The 21919-nt window shown below is 39.6% G+C and overlaps 1 protein-coding gene and 1 long non-coding RNA gene across 6 annotated transcripts in view; one reads left to right on the forward strand and one right to left on the reverse strand.

The window, feature by feature from the left end:
- Positions 1-21919, forward strand: part of LOC116277914 (uncharacterized) — a 387230-nt gene that overhangs the window by 361118 nt on the left and 4193 nt on the right. For all 4 annotated transcript variants that reach the window (XR_012071098.1, XR_012071091.1, XR_012071084.1 and 1 more), the window contains exons 4-8: positions 12953-13036; positions 14589-14798; positions 16283-16419; positions 20397-20446; positions 21160-21239. This is a non-coding gene — a long non-coding RNA (uncharacterized lncRNA). The remainder of the gene's footprint in view (positions 1-12952; positions 13037-14588; positions 14799-16282; positions 16420-20396; positions 20447-21159; positions 21240-21919) is intronic.
- The window catches only part of KCNN2 (potassium calcium-activated channel subfamily N member 2), a 364774-nt gene continuing 357121 nt past the window's right edge, over positions 14267-21919 (reverse strand). For both annotated transcript variants that reach the window (XM_072958084.1, XM_072958082.1), the window contains 2 exons: positions 17270-17339; positions 14267-14872 (listed from right to left, as the gene is read on the reverse strand). In XM_072958084.1, coding sequence (XP_072814185.1) covers positions 14585-14872; positions 17270-17339 — 358 coding nt within the window. In that variant the 3' untranslated portion in view covers positions 14267-14584. The remainder of the gene's footprint in view (positions 14873-17269; positions 17340-21919) is intronic.

Below are 21919 nucleotides of genomic sequence, written 5' to 3' on the forward strand. Positions count from 1 at the left end.
CTTCATTTCTGCTTCATTCCATTTCCTTTGGAGGTAAACCAACACACCTATACCCAGACCACTCCTTAGAAGGTGAGGGAAGGAGAATGATTGGGAATACTTATATTTTATTGCTAATGTCTCCACGACAAATGTCACATGGACTTAATGTTTTATCTGTGAGACTTCCATGATGTAAGGACCCAGCTATACACGGTGAAGAAGTTCAGGTAGAAAAAGGAATGGTGGTCCTTCTGCTTCTGAGGCTCTGAAAGTGTGGGAACGTGTGAAAAACCTGGTCTCAGCATTAGAAGGTCAGGACTGAGGTGCTGCCCAACACAGGATCTGGGCCACTGAATACACTTAACCAGCTTGAGACCTGGTTTTGCCACCTGTAAAATGGTGATCATTGATCCAACACACCTTCCCACAGTCCAGCATTCTGCTACTCAGTGTGTATATGGAAAATTCTAAGATTGACTTCTTCTGAGGAAGCTGACAGTATGGTTGAGAAGAAGGGCATAGACATAATTGTATGCTAATTATAATAGTTACATCATTGCTCTTGTAGAGGAATGAGGAGAGTGGGAGGGAGCCCAGCAAATGCAGCAGCCCACCTTCCTGGGCAAGCCGTGCTGTTTTAAATTGGTAGTGCTGCTTGCTCGAGATCCTGAATCGTGGGGATTTAATTACGAGAAAGGAAATGCAGTTCCTGATCAAGAGGCATAAATTCCAATGCCTTCAAGGACCAAGCAAGTGATATAAATACACAAAGTGGATTGGGAGTAGGCAGGGATACCAAAGGAGCCCGTGGCAGACTCAAGAATGTATGCTTCTTTGAAAGTTATTGAAGCTCAAAATAATTTTCTAAGAGCTCTACTGACCAAACTAACAAAAATCTGTGGGCAGATCGTGGTAATTCCATGCATAATGTGTGTGAAGAACACACTGTAGGATGCTTGGAGATTGGGGGGCAGGGGCAGCTACCAGTCAGAGAAAGTGCAAGGAACAAAGGGCATTGGGAAGTAGGTTCAGAGAGCCTAAGGAGTTTGGATTTTGTCTTGTAGATGGCAGGGAACCAATTGTGTTCTTCCATTAGGAGGAATGATATAATAAGGTTGGTTTAGTAGGGTCGTTTACTTCCCCCGCTACCCCCTACCTACACAGAAGATGCTGACGTCTCAGAGACACACTGGACAAACCCGTGGGAATAGTGATGAGGCCTGGACCAAGGCAGTAACAATAAGAATGGCAAGAGGCTTAGTAAAAGGAGAGATTTCTGATGTAGAAGAAAGCCAGTCTTCTCTGAGTTCTTTCAAAAGGGTAATATGAGTGAAAGCAGTTTGTAACCAGCACAGTGTGGGGGGAATGGGAGGTGATGTAACCTCTTACATGGAATGTGGCTGAGGTCAGGGTTGGAGAGCCCAGCGTTCCCTTCATCCACTGTCACGGCCTCAAGGCTGACTTGTTTTCTGCAGAAAACCGGACCCACCCTCGAGCACAACTTGGTCACTTCTTTTGGGCCCGGGTGCCCAGGATTTCCTGCTGCCCCGCAATGGGTGGCTGCTTCTGTGAGCCTTCAGTTTTCTTCACTAAGGGCAAAAGCTAAAGAGAGCAGACACTTAGATCTGCAGAAATGTTACTTCATATAAAAAAATAACAACACGGATACATCTTACAACTTCCAGCCAGAATCTGTTAGGCTGCTGCTATAGCAACCCCAACGGATAGGATTCAACAAACCCCCACCCGATCCCCTCCCGAATCCATATACCTGACAGTCACCCTCCTAGTGGGGCTGTCTCTCTTACATTACACCCACTAAGTGAAGATCCAAAGCAAAGATACAGAAAATAACATCTTCCAACAATCTGCTTGTCATTTAGAAAAAGCTCCCTGTATAAATGTCATGGAAACAAGCTGTTCTTGCAGAAAGAAAAGAAGAAAGCCCTGCCTCACTTAGTTCCCTTTCAGTTTTAATCTTCCTAATAAAAGGGTAACACAAAGCAAATGTTAAGTGTTTGAAAGCCAGTATCCCTGGAGCCTGGCCGTGGCGGGATTTAGCCACGTTCAGCCTGCTGGCGGGCTCCAAGCAGCAGGATCCAGATCAAGCTCTAGGTGAAGATCAGATACCCTGAGAACACTAAGAACTCAGAACATGCTGGTCAGAAACATTGAGTTCTTTTTTTTTCCCCCATAATCAAGACTGAGGAGCCTTGCTAAGTTGCTGACTGAGGCCAACACGTTTCTGTTCAATTAACAAACAATTCAGGGGCACAGAGCACATACATTTCACTGCACTTTGACTCTTTGAGGGATGCCTAGGAAACCTCTGTCTGCTCTCTGTTCATGGGTGAGAGGTCTTGTAGGTCTCAGTTGCGGCAGGGAGCAGGGTGTGTTAAGCACACAAGGAGAATGTGGAAACTGTCTGAGTGCCCGGAGGAAGGAGCGTTTATTTTCAGCTGGGATGAGGAGGGAGAGTAACAGGGGAAGTAGCATTTGAACTGAGGCCCAGAGCAGAGGCAGGATTCTAATAATCTTTGTGCATTTATGTATGAATGCAGAGACACATATGGTTTTGTGTGTTATGTAAGTGGGGTAATAATTAATTTATTTTCCAAGTTTAAAAAGAAAACTCTAATACTAGACTTTGGAGAACTTTCCATGCCTGTATATAGACCTATCCCATTGTCTTTATTTTCTGTAACTAATTCTTCTTACATCTGCTACCTAACGATGGTCCTTTACTTTGGGGTAACAATTTACTTTTGATGTAATTTCAAACTTACAGAAAAGTTGTAGGAATACTACATAGAGCTTTGATGCACACTTTAACTAAATTCACTGATTGCTAACTTTTTTTCATAGTGCTTTTAGTCTCCCTCCAACCCCCACCCCCTCCCGTTTTCTGACTCATGACAGGTGACATTTTTCTCAACCATTTGGGAGTAAGTTGAAGCCATAATGCTCTTTTATGTTAAATTCTTAAATGTGTATTATTTCTAAGAACAAAGACTTGTCTTTTATAACCACAATATAGTTAGCAAGAAAAGAAAATTTATGATTGATACAAAACTGTTACCTTATCCATAGTCCATGTTCCAGTTGTGCCATTTGTCCCAGCTGTCCCTGTAAATGTCCTTCATAATTTGTTTTTTCCTCCTGGTCCAGAGTCTAATTCAGAAAGATGACTTGGATTTAGTTCTATCTATTCAGTCTCTCTTAATCTGGAGTATTTCCTCAAGCTTTCATTGTCTTTTCTAAAATTGACATTTTCGAAGCATATAGGCTAGTTTTTTTTAAAAAAAATCAGTTTGCATATTTGGAGAGTCTGTGTCGTTAGACTGTCCGCTGGTTCCTCAGTACTAGCTTAGGGCTGCGCGCTTTTGGCAGGAATAAGACACAGCTGGTGTGTCCATACTGTGTCCTGTCAGGGGACGGGTGAGATTGGTCTGCGGGGGTGTTGACGATGTTACTTTATTTCCTTGGCTAAGGAAGTGGTCACTAGGCTTTTCTTTACTTTTTTTTTCAGCAGTAGAATTACCCTTAACCCTTTGTAGGATAACGTATTGGGGGATATTTTGATACTATGTACACATGCTTCCTGTTCTCCACAAACTTTCCACCGTTATAAGGAAGAGTTTTGCTTTTTTATTTATTAAGCATGGACTCATGCTTTTTTTTTAATTCAGTGAGTTATAAACTATCAACATCAGCATTTTTTTATGCTCAAATTATCCCACATTTATGATTTCATGATGCATGCACGTTCAAACTGGCTTTTGTGCCCTTCATGTCCTCATGATCTCATGTAAATACTTCTTACTCTGAGGCATAAGATGTTCAGGCTTATCTGAAACATCCCTGCCCTACTCTTGGAATCTGCATTTCTATAAGGAGGATGGTATTCAGTGTTTAGTGGAGACTTGTTTTAAGAGTATAAGATTGAGGAGAGAGTGTAGCACCGTGGTAGAGTGTGTACTTAGCGTGCACGAGGTGCTGGGTTCAATCCCCTGTACCTCCATTGAAAATAAATACACCAAATTACCTGTCCCCCCAAAAGAAATTTAAAAAAAGTTAAATTGAAGCACTAGGTTTGGGTTTTTTGTTTTTTGTTTTGTTTTGTTTTTGTTTCTAGCTGTTTTTAGTAAACAGAATTAGGAAATAAAGACACAAATACATGTTTAAACATGTATCTGTATACGTGAGTTCATATGGATGCCTCCAATTCCATTCCAGTACCGGGGTTGTTCCCACCCTATTCTGGATTGCTAATTCCCTTCTCCAACAATGAGAAACCTGGTCCTACTGTTCTCAATATATTGATTCACTTTTTTGCAACCTGCCAGGGTACAGAAAGTAGGTTCAGAAATGCTGACCCACACTGCTGTGAAAATCAAGCTTGAAACATTTCTTTAGACTGAGGTTATTAAAGTAAGATCTGTAAATTAGTTCATATTGTACCAATGTTAATTTGTTTTTATAATTATACTGTGGTTATTTAAGATGTTAACATTAGGGGAAGTAAAGTAAAGAATATATGGAAACCCCAATACTGTTTTCTGCAAATTTTTTTAAGTCCATGATTAGTGCAGAATAAAAAGTTACAAAATATTACTAGGGCTTTTTCCTCCACCAACGCATGTATTTTGAAATGGTAATATTTTTCGTTTGAAGTGCATTGAGGTTTATTTTCTTTGTATTCTGTTTTAGGGTTTTTTCCCCTGTATTGTCATTGATAGAATTTTGGATTCTCTTATTTTGGTTAAATTTTATTTTATTTATTTAATTGACTTTTTAAACTTTTTTATTGAAGTATAATTGGTTTACAGTGTGTTAATTTTTGGTATAGTCACACGTTTTTTGTGTAATCACAGCATAGGGAATAAGTTTTATATATTTGTGTGTATGTATATATATATATTCCTTGTGTGTATATATATATATATATTCCTTTTCATATTGTTTTTCATTATAAGCTATTACAAGGTATTGAATATAATTCCCTGTGCTATACAGTAGGACCTTGTTGTTTATCTGTTTTATATAGTCGTTAGTATTTGCAAATCCTGAACTCCCAGTTTATCTGTCTACCCCCACACCCTCCACCCCTTTTCCCCTGGTAATCATAGGTTTGTTTTCTATGTAGGTTTCTTTCTGTCTTGTAAGTACATTCATTTGTGTCTTTTTTTCTCTTTTTTTTTAGATTGCACATATAAGTGATACCATATGGTATTTTTTTTTTATGTTTCTGGCTCACTTTACCTAATATAATCTCCAGGTCTTCCCATGTTGCTGCAAATAGCATTATTGTAGTCTTTTTATGGTTGAATAGTATTCCATTATTTAAATATACTACAGCATCTTTATCCAGTCATGTGTAGATGGATATTTAGGTTGTTCCCATGTCTTGGCAATTGCATATACTACTGCTATGAACATTGGGGTGCAGGTGTCTTTTCAAATTAGAGTTCTCTCTGGATATATGCCTAGGAATGGGATTGCTGGATCATATGTAAGTCTATTTTTAGTTTTTTGATGAGTTTCCATACTGTTTTCCATAATGGCTGCACCGAACTACGTTCCCACCAAGAGTGGAGGAAGGTTCCCTTTCTCTACACCCTCTCCAGCATTTATCGTTTGTGAACATTTTCATAATGGCCATTCTGACTGGTGTGAGGTGACATCTCATTGTAGTTTTGATGTGCGTTTCTCTGATAATTGATATTGAACACTTTTTCATTGGCCTATTGGTCATTTTTGTGTCTTGATTGGAGAAACACTTGTTTTGGTATCTGCCCATTTTTTTGTTTGGGTTTTGTTGTTGTTAGGACTGGGTTCTGTAAGCTGTTTGTGTATTCTGGAAATTAAGCCCGTGTCAGTTGCATTGTTTGCAAATATTTTCTCCCATCTGTAGGTTGTCTTTTCTTTTTGTTTAAAGTTTCTTTCGCTGTGCAAAGGTTTGTAGGTTTAATTAGGTCCTGTTTGTTTATTTTTGCTCTTGCTTCTGTTGCCTAGGTAGATTGCCCAAGGAGAACATTGTAAGATTTATGTCAGAAGATATCTTGCCTATGTTTTCTTCGAGGAGGTTTATAGTGTCTTGTCTTATGTTTAAGTCATTAAGCCATTTTAAGTTTATTTTTGTATATGGTGTGAGAAATTGTTCTAACTTCATTGATTTACATGCTGCTATCCAGTTTTCCCAACACCACTTGCTTTGAAAAGACCATATTTTCTCCATTGTATATTCTTGCCTCCTTTTTCAAAGATTAATTGACCATAAGTCCGTGGGTTTATTTTTGGGCTCCCTACTGTATTCCATTGATCCATATGTCTGTTTTTCTGCCAATATCATGCTGTTTTGATTACTATTGCTCTGTAGTATTGTAGTTGCAAGCAGAGGTGAGTTCATGGTCCTACAACACTGCCATCTTGACCAGAAATCTGTTGCTCTGTAGGATTGTCTGAAGTCTGGAAGGGTTATTCCTTCAGCTTCGTTCTTTTTCTTCTGTATTTCTGTGGCAATTCTGGGTCTTTTGTGATTCCGTATAAATTTTAAGATTATTTTTTTCTAGTTCTGTGAAAAATGTTATGGGTCATTTGATAGTGATGGCATTAAATCTGTAGATTGCTTTGGGTAGTATGGCCATTTTAGCAATATTAATTTTTCAATCCAAGAGCATGAGATATCCTTTTATTTCTTTAAATCATCTTTAATTTCCTTATCCAATGTTTTATAGTTCTCTGCATATAAGTCTTTCACCTTCTTGGTCAGGTTTATTATTAAGGGTTTTTTTTGATGCAGTTTTAAAGGTATCTTTGTTCTTTTCTTTTATGATATTTCATTGTTATACAGAACTTTTGAGCATAAAAATAACATAACTCAAGAAGTAAAAATTGTTATTAATCATATGTGCAGACAAATGTCAGCTACTCCTTCCTATCCCTTCCACCCTATTCCCACCTGTGTCCTGTAGGTATACAGTTTTATCATTGAATCCTGGAAATCATTCCCTGTATGATCACAAAGATCAGCCTCATTCTTTTATGCTGCTGCATAGTATTCCATTTGGAACAAACTTTTACAATGTCAGTGTTTACGTTGTATCTGATGCTTTGCAATTCCAAGCAATGCTGTAATTAATGCTCTTGTTTGTATATACTTTCATAATGTTGAAGTTACATTTTAGAGATAAAAACCTGAAAGAAATATTTCTGGGTCAAAAATAAATCCATTGTAGTTTTTGTAGATATTGTCAAATTTCCTTCCACTGGATTGTACCCTTTTACCTTCCCATCTGCAAAATATTGAAGTACTTATGTACCCACTTCACAGAAAACTAGTCTGTCAAACTTCCAGTGTTTTCCAGTTTAATAGGTGAGGAGTCATGTATCAGTGTTGTTTTAATTTGCGTTTCTGTTATTAGGAATGAAATGAACATCTCTGGATCTGTTTAAGAATTATTATATATCCTTTTTTTTGGGAAAATCATCTTTTGCCCATTTTTCTACTTCCTATCAGGGTTTTAGAACTTCTCTCAATTTTAAGAATTCTTTCTCTATGCTAGAGATATTGGTCCTTTGTCTGTGATAAATGTTGCAAATTTACCAGTTTCTTTTAACTTTTTGCCATCTTTTCTTATGTTGCTATGCAATAGTTCTCTTACTTTCAGTAAGTCAAATTTATGAGTCTTTTATTGCCTCTGGATTCTAGAAGACCTTTCATTATACTTAGGTTTTAGAGAAATTCACCCACATTGTGTTCTAATACTTGTAATTTCGTTTTCACATTGAGCTTTTGTATGGAGTAAAAAATCTCTTTTTTTTTTTAAATTGAAATGTAGTTGATGTACAATGTTAGTTTCAGGGGGTATAGCACAGTGATTCAGTTATACATATACATACATAAATTTTTTTTCTTTCTAGATTCTTTCCCATTGTATGTTATTGCAAGAAATAGAATATAGTTCGCTGTGCTATACAAGTAGGTCCTTGTTGTTTGTCTATTTTATATACAGTAACATGTGTCTTTTAGTCCCCAACCCCTAATTTGTTCCCTTCCTGCCCTTTCTCCTTTGGTAACTGTAGTTTGTTTTCTGTGTCTGTGAGTCTGTTTTTGGTTTGGATCTAATACTATCTTTTGAAAAATGCCTGTCTTCTTCCTCCAGGTCATTTATTAAAAGGTACATCTTTCATGCATCTATTAATTCTGGGGCCAGTTCTGATAATGTTTATTTTTCTTGATAAAGCATGACTCTTAATTTTTGGTTTGTTGAATCTCTCCAGGCTGAAAGAGGTCTTAAAATCTCCCACAATGATTGTTTTTTCTTTTCTTTCTGGTAGCTGTGCTTAAATGCTTTGCTATTTCAGTGCATATAGTTCATGTCAGCTGTCTCTTCAGTGATCAGTCTCACGTGGCCATCCTTTTACCACTTCATACAAGTTCTCTTAAGTTCCATTAGTCTGAAGCGAATGTTGCCAACATTGTTTTCATTTGTTTGCACTAGTTTGAATTATCCCCTGGAATTTGGGTTTTAACTTCTTTTTTTCTATAATTTTGTGTCTTTTGTAAAAAGCACATGGATGCATTTTGTGTTTAACTCAATCTTATGGTCTATTCTTAAAGAGTGTAAATTAAACCATTCTACTTACTGTCAGGCTGTTATGTTTCATTTTTCTTTGGATCCCTTGCTTTTTGCTTTCTCATTTTTATGCTTTCTTGTTGGGTTTTTTTTTCCAAAATCATTTTGATTTATGGTTTGTTTTCTAATTATCAAAGTCAGGAATAAAAACACATGTTATTACCTTTACTTATCTCCTTTTTATAAAAGAAGTTTTCATTAAATACCTTTGTAAAAGGTTTTTCCTCTAAACATTTAATCTTTTAATTTAAAAGAAATGTTTTTTTAAAAGCAGTATTTGGCTTTTTACTAGGTTTTCAGATCCTCTCTATTACTGATACAGAAAACATAGCCTCTTAATGTGACTTACTAGAAAACAGAGGGGACAGGAATCTCATGAAGTACAAAGGATTCCACACTGGGGCTATTTCCCAATCACTAGAAAAATTTTATCGTTTTTTCCTTCCCACTGCAGCCTGATTTAAGAGCAAAAACACCTTTGTCAGTGCTCTCTGTTAAGTGAATTATAATCCTCAGTGTCTCTAAACATGTTTAGAACATGTAAGTAGTATAAAAATGAGGTTTCAACGAAGGAAGGTAAAAAGTACCCCATTGCAGTCATATTTAAGGCATACCAATATTTCCTCCTAGTATATATTTTTCTCTTACTAACTCAAAAATTAAAAAGTGGCTCACTTAAAGCCTTTTATCTATTCACTGTCACTTTTCTCTCTGAGGCACTGTAATTGTATCCAACAGAAAGGCTAATTTTGGACTTATATTCCCAAAGTCCACAAAAATAAAAATGTTTGACCTAACAATTTCATTTAGAGGCAGTAGAACAAGTGAAGCTGGGGATCACTGACATGGAGGGACAGTGGGTTTGTGCGACTCAGAGTAACACATGATTACAGTAAATGTCTTAAAACTGAAGACAGTCTGCATCTCCTCTAGTTCCCCCTGAAGGGGTGGTAGGTGGCACAGTGAAAATTCTGGTCTTTCAGACAGAATAATGTAGATTTAGAATGTTATGACCAGAAGGCGTTAGATTTTTGTTGTACGTTGTACCAAATGTCTTCTTGTTAAAGTGATTTTGAGTCTCCCTTTACAGCGTAGACACAGATATCTTTATTTTAGTGTCACATGCCACCCCTCGTCTACATCTGAGGCAGGCGGTGGCCACAGTGTCCGCAAGCGTGTGCGGTGCTGGCCTGCGTGACTGAGGGCTCGTTACCTGTTGGCCTTCAGTAGAGGTGACAGGTGGCACTTCCTCCGCGTGTGGGTGGGAACACAGTTTGTTCTGTGACCTGTACAAGTCCCTTGTCAGACACGTGTGCATTTTGCCTTTGAGTTAAACTCATTTAGGGTCCTCAGGTATTTTTATTCCTTTACCTTAGCTGAGGGCACTAAGTTTCTCTGCCCCCAAATATGTTTTTTAAGTGACAGAATTGGCTAACAAGAAATATCTTGTTCACAGCTTTTAATTTTTATTTTTGGCCAGAGTGGAAGACCTCAGGGACATTGATAATTAAATAGTAGGGCTATGTAGAGACAAGAGTTGCTTTTCTAAGCAGGAGTAGAGAAGAGGCTAGTTATTAAGCAATTAGAGAGGCTGGAGAGAAAGTATCCCTCTGTCCGGCTTTCTGCTTGGTCACAGTCTGTGGACCCCTGCCTCCCTCACACTCCACTTTTAGATCTGAACTTCCATAAAATTTTTTTTGTCTTTTTTATTAAAGTACAGTCAGTCACAATGTGTCAGTCTCTGGTGTACAGCACAGTGTCCCAGTCATGCATATACATGCATAAATTCGTTTTCATATTCTTTTTCATCAAAGGTTATTACAAGATAATTGAATGTAGTTCCTTGTGCTATGTAGGTTTTTTAAATCAATCAATCAATCAATCTATCTATCTATCTATCTATCTATAATAGTTAATATTTGCAAATCTCGGAGATCTGAACTGTTAGATCCAACTTTTGGATCTGCCCTGGTGAGCAGTCCCGGTAGCTTCTAAGTACTCTTGTAGCTGCTCCCTCCCCTCCTCCCTGCACCAATAGAGGACCGAAAACACTGGGTCAGAGGAAAACCCATAACTAGAGAAAAGGGCATGACTGGGGAAAAAAATTCCAAGTATTTGTAAAAATTTGAAATATGAAATAACTGTCACGTTATCTGTATTTTCTGTTTCTGGGTTCACTGACTTGTGACATATTTGACAGAGAAGTTTTAGAACGCATCATTGGCAGGGCTTTTATTTTTGTTTGTTCCCTGGCCTAAGAAACTGAAAAAGAGCATGCCCATCAGGGCCTCTCACAACAGTGACAGTGAGATGGAGAGAAGTGCCTCATGTCATAGCCCTCCCTGCAGGGGCTGCAGGTACCACATCTTCCACGATTCTGTCAGACAACCAGTTTGATAATTTTTTCTGGATAGATCGACTTGATGGTTCGGCTGGAACTCACAAACCGTTAGGGAGGGTTCCACAGACTGGGAGAAGTCTGTGAAGGCTCATGGACTACAGGGGTGGATTTGGAAAAGGAAGTGAGCCCTTTGCTCCAAGTGTTGGGTGACTGTACCAGCACGCCCCTCACCACATATCCCAAGTCCTAAGCATACGGCATAAATACCTTCATGTTTCTGGATCATGGTTATGAACAGTTTGTGGGATGGCACGGAGAGGAAGGAGGATGGCAGAAGCACAAGGAACGGATATGCGAGCTGATATTCTGGGATCACATTAAGCAAGAGCGGTGATAGGAGCAGGAGGTGAATAAATCAATCCTGAATCCTGTAACTTGCGTTAAGAACTAGACAGGTGAGGGGGGAGGGCTTGCGGCCTCTGCCGCCATGTGTTGGAAGCTGTGATGAGACAGGCAGGTAGCGGGGGTGTTTAATATTTGTTGCCTTTTACTGGAAATAGTATTAAAAATACCCACCGTCATTTGGTTAAGTAGGTGCGAGGCTTTACAGAGCCTCACTGTTGTGCCTTTTTATATTCATTTTGTGGATGAGAAAAAGGAGGCTCAGGATTGTGGCTGTTCAGTACACAGAGCCTGCGAGTGGCGGAACTCAGTTCCGAACCCAATTCTGAAAATTCAATCTCCTTTTCTTTCTACTTTGTCATTCTGCTTCTCCAGACCGGGCAAAGTTGAAAAGCAGTAGGGCTGTGAAATTTTAATCCGTATCTAAAGATTTGTATGAAACCTAACCAACAGGTTTTTCTCCCACTTCCCATCCTGTCCTCGAACATAATTATTTGATTATTGCAGATGCTTTGATGGAGAGTCTGTTGGAAAACAGTTGCCAAGGGAGGTGAAATTAGGGAGGAAGCATATGAAATTTCCTAGATCTACTCCATGTTAAGACTTTGGTTTATCCTTTTTTATTTGAATAGCATGGACTCTTCTTTCTAGTGGCCAATCCGTGACACTGTGTGTAAGTAGGGGAAATGAAAATATTGAGGAAGTCGTCGTCATTGTAATTCAGGATGATTTGTGGTGGTCGCATGTCCTTGTGCAGGCTGGGGAGAGAGAGGCTAGGATGTGGTAGGCTGAAGTGTAAGAACAGACTCAGTTATCAAATTAGAAATTTTGGAAAACACAGTGTAAATTAGAGCAAGGCGTAGGGCTCACTAAAGAGCAGCTCTCCAAGGAGCCCTCAAAAGACGTTGCTTCATGTTCAAAGCCTTGTTGGGGGAGGCTTGGTAATGTCAGGAAAAGTTGGTTTCATTCTGCAAATCGTTGACCACCATGTCTATGCGATAGATGGGTCCTTGACTCCTCTTCCAAATTGTGGTTATTTGATATTATTTAAAATATCAAAACAAAAGATCATACTGTCTTGTTGACTCATTACCAGGCCTCGTATACTTTGCATAAGAAATAGGAAAAGGGAGATCAGTTTTTGGAGTAGAGAATTACACCCTACATGAGCTGCAGTTAACTGGGGGTGGGAACAGGAGAGTGAATGCAAGGCAGTGAAATCTGCATAAAACTCACGTTCTCGTCTCTCTTCCTCAGCAAGAGGAGCAATATATTATTCTAGCCCGCGTCTTCTAGTATTCTGGAGTGGTGGTGCTAATTGATCAGTAAGATGATAATTAAACTTAATTATGCAAGAAGTAACTGCAACAATTGTAGGAACACATTAATCATCTTTTCAGTTTCTCACTTCCTTACATCCATTGTTTAAACACCAGATACTTGATATATTCTTGTGACCCAGAAGGCATAAAAAAAAATTTTATCTACAAAGCCAAAATCTTGATGAAGTAGGATTCTAAAGTTTGTTTACCTCGCAGTGTGTTCCAGTAAGCAGTGCTCTAATCGTTTTTCTTTCACTTATTTCCAGGCCTTGCCCTCGTCCTGTACAGACATATGTAAGATGTGTGAATCAGCTCTGTCTGCAGCCACTTCAGATGGGCAATAGTAAGTGGTAAGTGATTCTCATGCAGCCTAAAGGAGTCATATACTTACATGTTTGATCTTGAATGGCAATGTTAGATTTTTGCATCAGTTACAGAGAATAGTTAGGAAAGTGATTTTTATTCATTGAACTCTGCAAGGTGATGAAATATATAGCTCTAGTTTTGTGTTAAAGAAGAAAACTATTTGGTGTGCTAGCAACTTGCAGTGTCGTAAGGTGGACACCAAAGGGTGTGGTGCAGAATAAAGGGTTAGAGGGTCAAAGCAGACTTCTCTGAAAATGAAGGAGTCGTTTTTATATCTAGGCCCAACCCAATAGGATTGGTTTAAGAGCTGTCCGAATGGAGCCTTATTTTTATGGCATGTGACCCTACCACTGTAGACCAGCTCTTACTGTAGACTCTAGAGACGACCACCATGTAAGGGAAGTGAAGTCCACAGTGCTGTTACCTCAGAACGGTTCTGCTAAACCCACTGGATTCCTAGAGTAAATATGGGAAGAGATGTGTTGACAGCAGTAACTAGCCAGTTCCATTTCACAAAAGCTGACCTTAACTGCCCGTGAAACAAGCACGATAAAACTTGTGAAATATACTGGATGCCGCTGACTTCCATGTACCACGTTTGGAAGTACAGACCACTTGCTTGGTGGTGGGTGTCATGGCCAGAGTGCTGCTCCCTTGTGTTGATCATGCTCTTCGGAGCTATGCAGCCACATGCACCTGTGAATATGCGTGTATGAGCCACACAGAGGGTGCATCGGGGCCCCTTAGAATAAATAAATGTATGAGAAGTGATGACATCGGTAGTTTAAATCTAAAATTCTGCAACATCAGTTCATAGACAGCGGTGTAACCCTGATACTTTCTTCAAGTAAATCTGCTGGTAAACTGGGAAAACAACAATTCTTGAAAACAACTGTGCCCCTACTTTATACACAAGCTTTGATGTTACAGCCTCACTTCCCATGTAATTTGGACACAAACGGAATTAGAAATGAGACATTGTGAAGTCACGGAGAACAGTCAGCTGGCTAGGTCAAATGGCTGTGTCTGTAATGTTTCATCATGAGAGAAAGTCTCAGTGTATGGGGTATGGATGAGGTAGTTGAAAGTCTTCTTCCAACTGCCCAAACTTTCGGAAATAAAAATGATTAGCATGCATTGGATGATGATCAATCATTTTACCCTGAAAAGCATGTACGAAGTGAACCTTTAGAAGTGTCAAATGACCAGACAAGTATGTGCAGAAATTAACTTTTTTATTACATATCATATAATGTAGCAGTAAAGTCTGCTTGAAGTGCGCGGATAAAAAGGTAGTGAAATCACAGGAGGAACAATCTATATAGCAATCATAGGTGCATTCCCTGTGCATCTGAAAGAAAAAAAAAAGAGTTTTCACTCATTTTGGCCTAAAACTTAGTGTTCAGGTTCCCAGGATTCTGACATCAGAACCCGGATAACGCTGATTAGAACCATAGGGGCTTTACAATAAAAGCTAAAATATTGACCATATGATGGCAAAAAGTCTTATTTTGTGGTTAACTGATTCTCTTCTAGCTACTCTCTGATGAAGTTGGTGGCGCCGTGGAGGAGGACCTCCGCCTCCTGGACGAGGACCGGGACCGCTCAGTGTCATAGGGGACGTGCTTGTCGTAGTTCTCCATCTGAGCCTCGAGGAAATCTCTCTGCTGCTGCCTGATGGTCTGGCTTATGAGCCCAGGCAGGGCGTGGATGCTGCCAATCAGCGTCTCTAATTTCGTTTCCAGGGTAACAATCCTCTTCTCAAAGTCTTCACTCCTTTCATTTAAGTCGGAAATCATGTCATACATGATGTTCTGGGTCTGGAAAACAGGTGTGAGAGGAAGAGAGAGACAAAGAGTGAAGGTTTAATTACACTTGCCCTGGAAGCAAACTGTCCGCTCTCACAGCAGCTTGAGGGCTGGTCTCATTTGGGTGACACCCAGTGCGGTGGGATGGGGTCAGCTAACTGAACACTCAGCCTGGCCAAGCAAATTCAGCGTGTCTGTTCAATGCCAGGATTTAGAAATACAAGAGCCCAGGCATTACTCTGATCCAGCTGCAGAAAGTGGTGTGCAGGTGCTGGTGGTGGTGCGGCTAGGGACGCTGGGTGGTGTACAGATGAACAGGTTTCGATTTCATATTTATGTGTATATTTTAATGGCTGTTGGAAAAGTTAGCAGATCAACTTCATTTTGCCACATGTATATTAATTAGGACAAGGGCTGCTTTTGAAAAACAAGCCAACTTAAAGAATAACGTGTAATAGTACAGATGGTATTGGGATGGAGCAGAAACTTTGCAGGTGGAATATGAATGAGGCTTAGGACAAACTGATTTTTTCAAGTCACTGAGTCACTTAAAGCAATTTAAAAATTCCCAAGTTTCTTCGCTGTTCTCTGTTCCAAATTATAGGTTCTCCGTTGGGTCAAGAAACATTTTTACAGAAAATCATTGCGAGAATAAAGTTGGGGAGATACTCAAGTTAATGAATCCATTTTATGGGCTGCAGCTTAATCAGAACTAAGTGTTTTGAGAGAGGAAAAGGCTTTTGGGATCCTGGCGAGTTTGGTAATTGATTTTCTTGATCAGAGGGTATTCATAACTCTGACCCCCAGTTACAGTTCTGGAAATAGCCAAGAGAGAAGGAAAGAGGACCTCAGGGCTGATCAGCTCAGAGCCAGAGAGGGAAGACGGTGGTCAAGAAGGGAAGGATGGAGACATGAACCCCTGTCCAGGGCAGCCTTTCCCCAAGTCTCAGACTCCTTTGGTTAAACCTTCCCTCCGTCTATCTAATTCGCCTCTATAATACGTGCTCTTATCTTGCTTAACAACCTCTTAATGATGATAAATGAGCTGATTAAATAAGGGAGTTGTTATTCAGAACACAGTCACCTAGTCTGAGTTTGGCCATGAAGACAGAACACATTGACTTCTATTTTTACTACAGTCTTGAGACTATGTAAGCAACATCCGTTCCTTCAGAAAATACTGAACCCTGATGGATGGCCAGTCCTAATAATAAGCATAGTGCTGAAGAAATAATAGAAACAGCATCTATGCATCATAAATACATTATTTTACTTCAAGAGTGTATCTGTTATATATAGTATGTATAACATAGTAATATCTACAATGTTACACATAGTAAAATGATGTATCTTATATATTATTTTCAAGCATTGCAAGCATGTTTTCTTTTTCATAAAAATGTCTTTTATCATTTGATCTAGGAGTGATGAAAGAATGCACCCCATCTTTGTTCATGATGTGTCCCTGTGGGAGCCATGTGTGAAAATACTGAGCACATCTTTGGTCCTCATATCCGTGTACTGCCCAGTGTGAATGAATGATGCACGCTCTCCCAGAGGTAAGTCGTTACATATTTCACTTGTGGTCTTCTACTTACAAGATATCAAATATTCATCTTCAACATATTTATATAGCATGTCTTGTTGATATACATTAACATGAATATAATTAATTGTGCTATTTCATGGGGCCCAGACAAACAGGTGTAATTTTTATACATTATACTGGAGGGTTTAAAAAGGGCACGTCCAGGTCCAACTGAGAGCTGCCTCTGGAAAAGCATTTGTGTTGAAAGGCTCAGAACGCTATGCTAATGCTTCCTTTGGAAGTAACGCAGGAAAAGGCAATGTTGTCACATTTTGAAAGTGGAGTTTACTTGACAGGAACCATGTAAAAAGTGGCATGGTTTTTAAATCATACAGAAACCACCATAAATTATAAAAAGTGATGACCCTTAGCTCTAATTTCTTGTATGTCAAAAAATAGTCAGCTTTAGTCTTCTCTGTTGGCTTAAAATACAGAAAATAATTCTCTTGAGCTGTGTGTAGCCCTGAGCCACATAGTGAAACCCAGGATGTGCGTCTGCTCTCACAGGGATGAGACTGAGCTACCCAGAAGAACCGCAAAGGTGCTGCCTCGTAGTGCACTGGATTCTTACTGAGCTTGCAAAGCACTGGCAGTGGGAAAGCTTTTAGGGTGTTTAGGACGGGGCTGAACAACGCATGTAACGAAAGCACCTATTAAGAGTTTTAGAAAAATTCTTACAATTTAGGCCATCCTCTCAGCATGGTTTTAATGGTTTAATTTGTTAAATAAGTTTGGGATGGCCTCCCCTTGCAGCATTATTGGGTTTTGTGCAGTGGTTAGTTCCCAGAGATGTAATCACGAGGGCTGAGACCCAGGCTTACCTTTGCCAAGTCCACCAACGTGTTTGCTTGGTCATTCAGTTTCCTCTGCTCCATTTTTACACTCCTTAATCTAAAAGACAAAATCTGAAGTCAGAAGGGCTCCTTTTTTGCCACAGCTATCATACGCCTTCCAAAGAGCATGCACAGAATTGACAAGAGCAAATAACTGCATGGATAATGCCTTGAATATTTGCGGTAAAGTCCAAACTGGTTATGTATCGGTACAATGAGAAGCATGCTTCCCCAACACCGCAAAAAAGGAAAATAGAGACTAAGAGATGAGGTGTCCTTAGGACAGCTATTTACCAGGTGGTTAAAGTTGAATTGGGAAAGGCTCATAAGGATTTAACCATATGAGAAAAGCCAAAACATTCCTTAAAGCCCCAGTATCGTGACAAATAGACATAGGAAGAAGTATGCAAAGCAGCTGGAATTTCATCAGTGTGGGAGCAACGAGCACCTTCCTATGCCTACGTGACTGGATACGGGCGTCAGTCCTGTTTAGTCTGAGATGGGTTGGGTTAGGCATTTGAACCTGATGAAATACAGTGATAAGTGAGATTCTTCTTTGCAAAAAGAAAACTTTTATTCAACCAGCAGCAAGATAACTCAAAACACATAGTTCTCTTATTCTTCATTGTATTTCACTTGACTTTTATCTTAAACTGCCATTGAATTTGAAAGGAAGCCAGAGCATTTCTTGGTGAGAAGTTTTCTTAATTTTTATTGGAGATAAAAGTCACAGGACAATTAAAGTGTCCAACAGATGGGATCTGTCCTTGTATAGTTACTTTTAGAAACTTTAAAAATATCATTGCATATATCTGATTGACAGTCAGAAAGCCACTGTTCTTTTAAGAAAATATTCTTTATGAGTACTTATCATTCCTTATTTACATAAAATTTCAAGAAATATTTCCTCAGTGCTTGCTACGGTACCAAGAAACTAAGATTTTTCTAACAAGAGAGGGAAAAGTGGTTTTTGTTCTTTAAGCCAACCACTGGCAGCCATGCTCCAAAAGAGAAGCAGGTCTCTCTGAGCTACTTGGTGAGAGAATCCACGCTATCTTGTCACTTCAATGGTGGGTCACTTTACAAAGCATAGTACTAATGTTGGAGAGAGCACTCTCTATTATTTCCCAATTTAAATGAAAGGTAATTAGCTAGAAGGGATAAAAAAATTCACAGGGCAAGATTTTACTGCCAGGGAGATTTCTGTAACACATGTTCACGATGCTCAGTGATTTTGTTCTGAAATGTGGGTATCCAATATGTCACGAAATCTGCTCCACAGCGAAGAGACAGTTCCTTCTGCCAGTAAGAGTTTAACTGACACCTGCTTAAAACACGATCTTTAACCATCGAAAACAGCTTAAGGTTAGAACTTGTGATCGTGACTATGTGTTTCTCTATTAGAAGACTTGGAGCTCAGTTAAGTAGCTCCTTTTTAAGCTACTATAGAGACAGAATGTGTTTGAGTCTAAAAGAAATTGACAAACATATTTAAATCTAATGTGTTGTCGAGATGTATTTCTCCAAGTACGTGCAAGGGTTACAATTCTTGATGTGTGCCTTATAAGAACAACCCCCCCCAAAACCCCAACTTTCAACATGTGTGGGTCATTATAGAGAAATGTAGTACAGAGCGTAACACTGTGACACGTGGATTCTTTCCTCCCTGGCCCCAACCTGACCTTAAGTTTCTGCATGTATGAAAAGAAGAGGGTTAGATTAGGACAGTGTTTCTGCAGTGCTGGATTTATACCAACAGAGGTGTTCTAGATGACTAAGTGGTACTCCAACAAGACACTAAACAAGGCTGAAACAGATGGAGAGACAGTTATTCCCTTTAATTCTCTCCCAATTCTTGATTATTATAAGAAAAATGTCTCAGGCTGGTCCTATCCTGTTTTTTATCTCCTAACACCTGCCAGGGCCTCCTTTTTAAAAAAAGAGGGAGCAGGATCGCAGCTCAGAGCTCTCTCCAGGCAATAGCCTATGGTTAGAATTCAGTAGCTGTGTTTCAATTATCAACTGATGTTACCTTCAGCTCTCGTTGCTGGGAGTGATATGTATTTTTATCCATTTAGAATAGGGATTTGTATCATGCTTTCTGTTCAGAATTAAGTAGGTCATAGTATAGTTGGCACACATGCCTGAAGTCTGGGGACACCAGAGCAGAAGCCTCCAGCAACCTGTGAGGGCAGGAGAGCCCTAAGTTTTGCAAGCCCGGCGGAAGGGCCGGTGTTGGTCCCTTGCCTGAGGTGGGTACTTCACAACAAGGGAGCCCAGTTTACTTGTCTGGGATTTCTGTATTACGTTCATGACAGTAGAATTTTTGCTCATTTTGTTTTCCACTAATCTGGAAAGCTGGCGTAGATTAGCCCTATTTGATTGGAATACCTGTAGCTCCTTGAACTTAAATCATGTTGCCTCGTTGCTGTTTAGACTGCCTGGACTGTCGGATAATAGGGAGAAGAAGCCTACTTAAGCTGCAGCTGCCAGAATAAAAGATAACATGCAGCTCTGTATTGTGCTTTTTATCCCCCCTCCCAAAAGAAGAATAAGAAACATATGTTGATTTCTTCCTTGTGAACTTCACTTATCACAGGAAAATATCATGATTTTGGATCACATTTCCATAGCAGCAGTCAGACTACTAAAATTCACAAATCAGGGACCCGCTTGGGTGCATGCAGCCAGTAGAAAATTCTGCGAATGTCGAAGGGAGCGGCTCACACAACTTACTTCCGAGCTCTATTTTCATTTTGTTGAAATAAAAAGACAAAACAAAAGAAAAGAAACTGTAAAATATTCTGGCGCACAGTGACACAGTGTGGTGTTCAGTGGTGCACAGGGGGCTCGATTCGTTAACTGGAAGATCCTGTTAAGATTCTGCAGGGTTTGGCGTACTGATAAGAGAGGAGCACTATCCGATCATCGTCATCCTTAAAGTGCGTGGCTTCCTCCAGAACTGGAGTTCAGAAGGAAGAACTTGTATCAAGTCATCTTGGTCTCCTTGATACATGATGCTCACGTAAACAATAGGGAACATTTTGCCTAGTATGATAGAATATTCTCCTTTTAACCATAGCCTAAGTAATTCGTTTTTTTTTTTTTTTTCTAGATTACATCTTTTCCAACTCAGGGCTATTGAGCAGCCTGGTTTTCTGAAAGGTGGGTAATCTCACACTCTCTGTTATAGAAATTAAGTTGATGGGATTTCTTGACTCTGAGACAAGTTCATGTTCATGGATGTGTCTCTACTTGAGACAGAAGAATGAGAAACTTTGAAGGTAATGCTGATAGTAGAAAAAGAGTTAAAAGTTACAGAAACAGAATGCTTCCTGGCACTAAGTGACGGTCCCCAAAGATAGATACAGTACTGAAAAGAGGACACTAGCCTGGAGGGTGAGGTGTCCATCAGAGACTAGAGAGGTCGTGTGTCTGGGAGGGAGGCTCTGAAGCTTGGAGAAGAAAAGGAAAGAGGAGGCTGGCAGAAGGAGGGAGAGCTACTGAAAAAGCTCTCAGGACAAATCAGAGAATAGGAGAGGCCAGGAGAGCTCTATGCAACGAATTTGTCAGTATTTCCTTAACCAACAAGGTCCAATTTCCCCTGGTGCAGACTGACAAGGTTGATGGTCTCACTGTGTCTGAACAAGGGGGTAGGGAAGTCCTGGCCCTTAGGAATCGAGCCCTGTGTGCTTTACTTTGACTTCACTCACTAAGATAAAATGAAAGATAAATATGAAAAATGAGAATAATCTAGCCACACCCAGCCCATATACTTCTCGCAATGTAGAAGTACGTACCCTCCCCCCTCAAAGGACACCCAGTAGCCCCAAGACTAATTTACAAAACAATTCAGAGCACTTTTCACTTGCTTGCAGGTCATCTACTTTAGAAGGACACATTGCTACAGAAGAGACAGAAGGAGAAATGTCTGAAAGCAGCATGTGCAGAGGCCCAGGTAATCTGCGCCGTGGAGCCCTCAGCCCAAGTCTGTGCGCTTTGTGGCCATGTGCCCGTCTGCCTAGGGACAGTTTTCAAACTTCCTTTCCCTACAGAGTGTTTTTTCCTAACATTTTAGTCTTAAAATTATCTTACCTGCAGGAAATTAAATTATCTTACCTGCAGGAAATTAGAACAAATTTACCGAGCGGTCCCCTAAGATTTTCAGTGTGGATGTAGTCCTGACTTGAGTTCTATGACAATTTATATAAATACCCACCACTTGCACATGGCTATAGAATTATATTACAAAAACTGTCAAAGCATTTTTTTTTGTGGCTATATGAAACTATACCAATGACATCAACAGTAAGTCATATTTCATTCCATATGAGCACAAGAAATCTTTCCACTTCTTTGTGTCATTTTGGTTTTCAGAGTATAGGTAACCTCCTTGGTTAGGTATATTTCTGGGTATTTTGTTATTTTTGATGTAATGGAAATGTTTATGCTGGTTATAAAATTCTGGTTTTTGAGGGGGAAAAAAAAAGGTGAATGAAGGGCCACAAATGGCCATATACCCTTCTTTCTTAGGCGTGAGTTGTATTCCATCACAGACACAGATGCTGCATCACTCTTGATGTACTGTTGGGTGCTTCCATGTCTTGGCAATTATAAATAACATTGCTGTTAATAGTA

Source organism: Vicugna pacos, chromosome 3 (assembly GCF_048564905.1).
Source record: "Vicugna pacos chromosome 3, VicPac4, whole genome shotgun sequence".
NCBI lineage: Eukaryota > Metazoa > Chordata > Mammalia > Artiodactyla > Camelidae > Vicugna > Vicugna pacos.